Genomic DNA, 7,931 nt, shown 5'->3' with positions numbered 1-7,931 from the left:
GTTGAAGCCTGCTCATACACATTGTACATCTTTCCATTGTCTTCCATATCACAATTTTTAATACTTCCGAGACTGTTAAATTCCATGCCTCACTGCCATACAGTAACATTGGTAGGATATTGGTACTAAAAAGATGGACCTTTGTTTCCACGGGAAGCTTGGGGTCATTAAAAGGAATTTTTACAATTTCCCAAAGGCAACTCCTTCCAAACAGTAAATGGAGTGATTTATAAAAACTTACGGCTCTCGTTCAGCCGGCCAAGATGCCAAAGGGGAAGAAGGTGGCTCTAGCCCCTGCTGTAGTAAAGAAACAGGAGGCCAAGAAAGTGGTCAATCCTTTGTTTGAGAAGCGGCCAAAAAACTTTGGCATTGGTCAGGACATCCAGCCCAAAAGGGACCTTACTCGATTTGTTAAATGGCCTTGGTACATCAGACTGCAGCATCAAAGGTCTATCCTTTATAAGTGTTTGAAAGTGCCACCAGCAATTAACCAGTTCACCCAGGCTTTGGATCGTCAGACAGCTACTTAACTGCTTAAACTGGCTCACAAGTACAGACCTGAGACAAAGCAAGATAAGAAGCAAAGGCTGCTGGCTGGGGCTGAACAAAACGCTTCTGGCAAAGGAGATGTCCCCACTAAGAGACCACCTGTCCTCAGAGCAGGTGTTAACACTGTTACTACCCTGGTAGAAAACAAGAAAGCACAGTTGGTAGTGATTGCACATGACACGGACCCCACTGAGCTAGTGGCTTTCCTACCTGCCTTGTGCCGAAAAATGGGGGTTCCTTACTGTATTATCAAGGGTAAGGCCAGGCTGGGTCTCTTAGTTCACAGAAAGACGTGCACAAGCATTGCCTTCACACAGGTTAACCCTGAAGATAAGGGAGCCTTGGCTAAGCTAGTAGAAGCCATCAAAACCAATTACAACGACAGATAGGATGAGATCCGTCGTCACTGGGGTGGCAATGTTCTGGGTCCAAAATCAGTGGCTCGTATTGCCAAGCTGGAAAAGGTAAAAGCTAAATAACTTGCAACCAAATTGGGTTAAATGTATATTTGATTTTTCCCTATGTAAAAATAAAGATTTAAACAAAAAAAAATAAAAACTTATGAGCAACATTCTTAATAGGTGTCACCACACCAAATATTCATCATCTCCAAACTACTTGGAATGAAAACCTTTCAAGATGTAGAGACCTTGCAGAGGAGATCAGAATCCTGTGGGAACAAGATAATTTCTCTGGGTCTCAGTTTCCTCACTTGTAAAATGAAGGGGAGGGCTGGATTAGATGGGCTCTGAGATTTCATGTCATCCTGTCTGCAAGTGGAGTTGAGCTGAGGATGTTTTTGGAGAGCTTACAGATGATGAACTTATATCCTAATACTTTTATTAAGCTACAAAAAGTAATGATCTTATCCTTCTATGATTACAATTTATAGAATATTAATTAGAAAAGAATAATAGTACATTGGTAGCTTATCTGAAGACTATTTCTCTCTGAACCCAATAAAAAAAGATGAAAAGAGTAAGATGACGATAGTAATTGGAATGGGATGTAAAGAGCTGGACTCAAGACAGTGAATGCTCTGCCTCTGACACATTCTTCCTGTCACATAGTAGAGACTTAATAAATACTAACCAGCTGCAGAACAGGTGCTGATTTGCATCAGCAGAGGGAGTTTTCTCAAGGGGAGTTCCCTACACCAACGAAATCACAAATCTGTCCAAAAAAGTTATCCTGTCAGTTGGACCAACGTTTATTAAGCTTCTGCTATTTACCAGGTGTGATAGTTCCTACCCTCAAGGAGTTTACATACTACTAACTAGGGGATACACACACAGGTTATTATTAATAATAGTAGTTTACATATAAACATATGCATACATACACACATAAATATATGTGTGTGTGTTTTTAAGATTTGCAAAGCCCTAAACATGAAGTCCTGACTTGTGCAAGTCCTACTACTACTGGGCACTGAAGATGCACTGAGGGAGGTGCTGTGGTGGGGGAGAAAGCGTATGATTCGGGAATGAGAGAACTGGGTTCAAATCCTGTCTCTGCTACTTGTTTTACGTTCCATATCATGAAACTTCCCTGGGTCTGTTTCCTCATCTGCAAAATGTGTGTGTGTGTGTAGGCTGGACTAGATGACTTCTGAGAACTTTAAATATGATCATAATAATCAGAGTTCACACTGCAAAAATGACATGCATTTTTATAAAGCGCTTTCTTCGCAACAATCCCGGAAGCAAGTAACGTAAATTTTATTATCAAGATTTTGCAGAGTAGGAAACTGAGGCCCAAAAGGAAGCATGTCTCTCGATAGTTTTACATCTATGGTCCTTTTATATTTATGTGCCTCAGTTTTCTAAACGACCTCAGAGGTCGCTCCTAGCTGTAGAAGTAGAACCTCATGAAGAAAACGTCAATGGCTGTTCGCCCCGCCTCCCTACGCGTACGCTCTCCGGTCAGGGCAGCGCCCTCTGGGACCCGCCCCTCATTTCTGCGCCTGCGCTCTCCGGTCGGGGTACTTCCTGCTGAGACCCGCCCCCTCGCTCGGGGCTGGGCGGGTCTCGGCACGAGCGGACAGCTCGGTCTGCGCCTGCGCCCTCCCTGGTCTTTTACGGCCGCCGTAAAGAGGCTCTGCTTTCGGTTGCGGCTTCGAAGGGCTTGGTGAGTGACCTCGGTCTCCGGCCCTTCTGTGTCCCCTGGCCTCGTCCCCATGCGAAGCCATGCGGGGTTTTCACAGGCCGGGAGCCGGAGTCTCGGAAGGCCGAGGCCTCCGGCCTCCCGACCGGTCAGTGCTGTGCTGCTCGGACCAGCCGATGCCCGTCTCTGGGCCTCCGCCGGACGAAGGGCTCGCCCTCGGTGATCTCTAAGCACCTCTTGAGATTTCGCTCTCGGCAGCCCCCTCAGACGGAGCCAGGAGCTTGGGGGGAGGGGCCGGGGTGTGGGTGGGGTCATGTCCGGTGTCTAGAGGCCGTTGCTAGGCCCAGCGGTGGGGGGGAGGCCTGCAGAGCTCAGCATTGCTAGAGTCTTCGATTCAGAGCTGGAAGGGACCCCCCCCCAGAGGTCATTGAGCCCACCTCCTATTTTACAGATGAAGAAACTGAGGCCGAGAAAGGGACTTATCCAAAGTCACACAGGAAGGAAGTGGCAGGGTTAGATTTGAATCTGGGACCTCCGTGGGGTGGGGGTGGGTTGGAAGGGTCATTCCAAGGACTGAGGCTAAGGATGGATGGGAGATCTAGGCCAGGACTGCGGAACCCTGGACGTGTGGGTCTGCAAAGTCTCCGATCCCAGATCCTGAGAATCAAGGGATGAAATGACTTTCAGTCAAAGTCACCATTCAGTGACTGGTCCTTCCCTCTCCTCCACCCTCTTCTCTGAGTCCCCATGAAACTCCTGTTTGGGAGTCTGGAAGATGAGAGTTCAAATCCTGCCTCTGACATTTGCTTGTTGTGTTGTGTTCCAAGCAAGTCACTCTTTGTGTCTCAGTTTCCTCATCTGTAAAATGGGGATAGGAATAGCACCTACCTCCCAGGTTGTGAGGATCGAATGAGATAATATTTTGTAAAGCACTGTGCAAACCTTAAATGCTACTACTACTACTATCATTGTTGTTGTTATTTATCAGGCCTTCAGGAATTTGTGATTGTTGCTGAGATCAGGTCTTTCTAGAGAGCATCTTGAGTAGCCCTGGGGCTGGAAGAAGTCATTCCCATTGTCTCTGAGCCTTTTTATATTTAGCTAGATGAGTCTTTTAACTGCAGCCATACAGTCCATCCACCTCTAGCCCAGTAGTGCAAGCCTGCTCAGCCAGGGAGGGAGTGGCCAGAGCTTGCACATTTTATTGGCCTAGCTTTTGGGAGCTCAGATGAATCGCCACAGGATGATGGTCATAATAATGATAAATGATAACCATGGTTCGCATTTCAAAAATGAATCGTAATTTATAAAATGCTTTCTTTACAATAATCCTGGGAAGTAGATAATGATTTAATAACTAGCATTAATGGAATTTTACAAAGCCCTTTACTTATAGTATCTCATTTGATTCTTACAACAACCCTGGGGAGTAGGTGCTGTTATTTTCCCTATTTTACAGATGAAGAAATTAAGACAAAGAGAGTTAAGATGTTAGCTCTTGGTTTATTTGCCCAGGGTCACATGGATAGTAAGTGTCTGAGGTAGGATTTGATATCAAGTCTTCCTGACTTCACGTCCTGTACTCTTTGCACTGTATCACCTACAGGTAGTGTACATATTATTATTTTCATTTTGCAGAGAATGAAACTGAGGCCCATGAAGATGTATGTGGTTAGATGGTGGTTTGTATGGGAGTTTAAGTGAACTGAAAACTCAGTGTGAGGTTACAGTCTGATTTGACAGCCAGAAGTGAGTTCATTGAGAGGCATAATATCCAGAATTCAGTTTAATTGAGATCCATGCAATAAACATTTATTAAATATCTACTGTATGCTGGAGGCTGGAGATACAAAGACATAAAAGGATATAGTTCTGCTCTAGTCAGTCCATATTTGTAGTATTGTATCCCTAATATTCTGGGGATACTTTTTAGGAAAGACATTGGCATGTTGACCAAAGCTAGTCCTGGTGGCTTTTCCCTAAAGGTCATATTCCTAGCTCATATTCCTAGCACTCTAAGTACCTTACACTGAGAAAATTACAAATACTTGTAACAAGTGGGAGCACGTCCAAAGAAAGTGACTGTGGCCGTGAAGGCATTAGAGGAAGGAACTGGGCATGTTTGGCCTGGAAAAGAGAAGACTTGGGGTTGGTGGAAGGCCTGGCTTTGAGCATACAAAGAGACAGCATGAGATGGTGGGTGGAAAGCTGGGATTAAATCCAAGAACACCAGCATCATTCAGATCTAACCTCCAGTACTAGCTGTGTGATCCTGGGTCAGTCATCTCTCCTCTGTATGCCCCGTGTAATTCTCTGGTAATTACTAAGTCCGAGGCTGCTGGGGCAGCAGTCTGAATTGGCAGAGGCTCTTTGGTAATGTTGCTCAGATGAACCGGTCCTTTGTGTATTTGTTTCACATGAGAAAGGGATTAGACTTGTTCTTTTTGGCCCTAGATGACAGAATGAGGCAGAGGGAGTAGAAGTCTCAGAGAGGCAGATATAGATTCAATGTAAGGAAAAAGTTCCTAATAATGAGAGCTGTTCAAAAGTAGCCTGGGCTGCCTTTATTTGGAAGGTAATATATTCCCCACATGTAGATCTTCAGTAGAGGCCAGGGGATCATTTACTAGATGTGTGCTGGGGAGCCTTGTTCAGGAATGGGTTGGACTAGATGACCATTTGGTCTGTGATTCCCTATGAAAGGGACTTGTCCCAGGTCACATAGGGGTTCATGATAGAGCTGGAGCTGGCATGCAGGCATCTGACTCCCGGCTCAGGGCTCTTTCTCTTACACTCTTGCTTCTCCCCCCAAGGTCGTTCCCACCGCCTCGAGGCCATGGATGCACGATTCACAAGGGGGAAGTCGGCCATCCTGGAGCGGTCACTAGTGAGGCCCAAGACAGAGGTGAGCCTCAGTGCCTTCTCCCTGCTGTTCTCGGAGCTGGTTCAGTATTGCCAGAATCGTGTGTACTCCGTGGCGGAGCTGCAGGCACGGCTGGCAGAACTGGGTCAGCAGGTAGGCGCCCGAGTGCTGGATGGCCTGGCCACTCGGGAGAAGGGTGGCCGACGGGAGACCCGGGTACTGGGTGCACTGCTCTTTGTCAAGGGTGCAGTGTGGCGAGCGCTCTTTGGCAAGGAGGCAGACAAGCTGGAACAAGCCAATGATGATGACAAGACATATTACATCATCGAGCGTGAACCACTCATCAACACCTACATCTCTGTGCCCAAGGAGAACAGCACGCTTAATTGTGCCAGCTTCACAGCAGGCGTAGTTGAAGCTGTGCTCACCCACAGTGGCTTCCCTGCCAAGGTCACTGCCCACTGGCACAAGGGTACCACCCTCATGATCAAGTTCGACGAGGCTGTCATTGCCCGGGACCGGGCCCTGGATGGCCGCTGAGCTGAGGACAGACTAGGGAATGAGAGGGCCAGGCTCTTCTTTGTACCTTTGAGCCATGGTCCTTTGTCCTCCTGGATTGTTCCCATTGCCAGATGAGCAACCTTCCCCTGCCCGAAGCCTTTCTACCATGATGTGAACCCTCAGCACTTCTCCTGGCTCTTGACTCTCTCTGCGTTCAGTCACCAGACCTTGTCTGTCTGTAGTTTCTGGTGTCGGGGAGTCTATTTCCTGGCGTGCTCAGGGACGAGGGGCTCAGGCTCTAGGCTTGATCAGGCTAACCTCCATGGTCTGGGTTTGGCCTGTTTTTTTATTTTTTTATTTTGTTTCTGTGTCATCTCCTGGATGGTTTGGGGATGAGTGGGGGTGGGAAGCGGGGAGGGTCCAGTTCCTTTCACCTGGATTTTCTTACCCCTTGACTCTTCTTTGCCTGTTTTCTTGGGGAACTCGTTTAGGGGCTTCTGTACATTATCAGTTGAGGAGGAATCAGTTGGTGAGACTAGCCAGGGAAGACAGGAAATTTCCCTTGAAGAAATTCTGCAGTCTTCTCGCCTGGACCCTCATGTCTTCTCTAGAAGTAACGTCTAGGGGATATCTGTTTGGAGGTCCCCATGGCTCCATATCTGCTTCCTAGAGAAGGGGAAGTCCCAGATGATTCTATCCCATGACACACTGGCTGGGCACTAGAAACTGAGCAGTTCCAGTGGTTCCTACTCCTGCTTGAGTAGGGATAATACCCTTGATCAGACCCCAGCCTGGCCTTTTAGGAACTATTATACAGTCAGAGGCAGAAGGTTTGGGTTTCCATCCTAGTTCTAGGGAAAGAGTATGGTCAAACGTTTAATCCCTGTCTCGCCTCAGGATTCTTCTGTCCTTTTCAGTTCCTGCCCCTTTCCCCCTCACCCATCTGAGTCTTGGGTGATAGTTCAGTGCTCATAATTTCTTTTGGAGCTCTGAGGACAGTGAATTGCTGCTAGAACAATGTGATATACATTAAAGCTAAGTGTTCCTGGAGATAATCTGTTGTCCTTTTCTTTCTTTGGTCACCTCACACAAAGCGGAGCTTACCGTGCCTCCCTGTCTTCTCTTCTTTTCCTGCCCTTCTCTGTGTTCTTAGTACTTTGTTTCCTGAGATTTGAGTCTGAAAGCACAGGGATGGAGTTCCAGCCCAGATTTCAGTGGTCATGGGCCATGTGGATGGGAAGAGGGGCTCAACCATCTCTTGTACTCATCATCAGCACAGCTCTGGGTGCTATAGTTGAGTTTGCCTTGGGGAGTAGATGGCTAAGGGTGTGAACTTTGCCAAGAAGTTGAGGGCTGGCCTTGCCATCTTCATTTCACAAAACCTTGTTTGGATGCCCTCTTTGTGATGCCCAGCTTAGCACCATTTGAGGAGAGCCATTTAGGTTGAACCTTGGTCTTCTCAAAGTTCGTAGGCTGAGTAAGTAGGCAGAGGACAGAGAGCCTTCTGCTGTCTGTATTGTAGTCATTGGAAGCAATGACCAGGAAGCAATCTGGTGAGCTCATGAGCTGGAGGAGCTAGGTTTCTGTCCTCACTCTGCTCTTCTCTATCTTTGTGACTTTGGATAAATCCCTTTCCCTCCCTGGACCTCCCTTTATGCAGTGAAATGAAGGGATTGAATTAGATGATTTCAGAGGTCCTGTCAAACTTTAAATCCTGTGACTCATTATCATTCTGTCTATGCTTAATTTCCCAGACTAATTGGGTGTTTAGTGAAAAGCACAGGCCTGGATTAAAGACTCCAGTTGTCACTTAAGAAACTCTCAGAATTGGAAGGGGCTTAAAATACCATCTAGACTTTAAAAAACTCCAAAACTATAATTTCCCAAGGAACCCTCCCCACCCCACAATAGA

At 46.8% G+C, this 7,931-nt stretch overlaps 2 protein-coding genes and 1 pseudogene across 3 annotated transcripts in view; 2 read left to right on the top strand and 1 right to left on the bottom strand.

The window, feature by feature from the left end:
* Positions 1 to 251: 251 nt before the first annotated feature.
* Positions 252 to 1,049, top strand: LOC114029630 (annotated as a pseudogene).
* A 1,541-nt stretch (positions 1,050 to 2,590) lies between these two features.
* On the top strand, positions 2,591 to 7,074 carry TRAPPC5 (trafficking protein particle complex 5). 2 transcript variants are annotated; one of them, XM_027844114.1, is made up of 2 exons: positions 2,591 to 2,679; positions 5,469 to 7,074. In XM_027844114.1, exon 2 carries the CDS (start codon positions 5,492 to 5,494, stop codon positions 6,056 to 6,058), a length of 567 nt encoding a protein of 188 aa, XP_027699915.1. In that variant the 5' UTR covers positions 2,591 to 2,679; positions 5,469 to 5,491; the 3' UTR covers positions 6,059 to 7,074. The 2 variants fall into 2 exon arrangements, with proteins under 2 accessions (XP_027699915.1, XP_027699914.1); XM_027844113.1 differs by lacking the exon at positions 2,591 to 2,679 and having other exon boundaries at positions 4,137 to 7,074.
* FCER2 (Fc fragment of IgE receptor II) overlaps positions 6,457 to 7,931 on the bottom strand; it is a 25,685-nt gene continuing 24,210 nt past the window's right edge. Inside the window, exon 12 of the mRNA XM_027844110.1 lies at positions 6,457 to 6,685. Coding sequence (XP_027699911.1) covers positions 6,640 to 6,685 — 46 coding nt within the window. The 3' untranslated portion in view covers positions 6,457 to 6,639. The remainder of the gene's footprint in view (positions 6,686 to 7,931) is intronic.

This window comes from Vombatus ursinus, unplaced genomic scaffold (genome assembly GCF_900497805.2).
Source record: "Vombatus ursinus unplaced genomic scaffold, bare-nosed wombat genome assembly UNPS02014935.1, whole genome shotgun sequence".
Classification (NCBI taxonomy): Eukaryota; Metazoa; Chordata; class Mammalia; order Diprotodontia; family Vombatidae; genus Vombatus; species Vombatus ursinus.
This window is presented reverse-complemented; position numbering and strand designations above follow the sequence as displayed.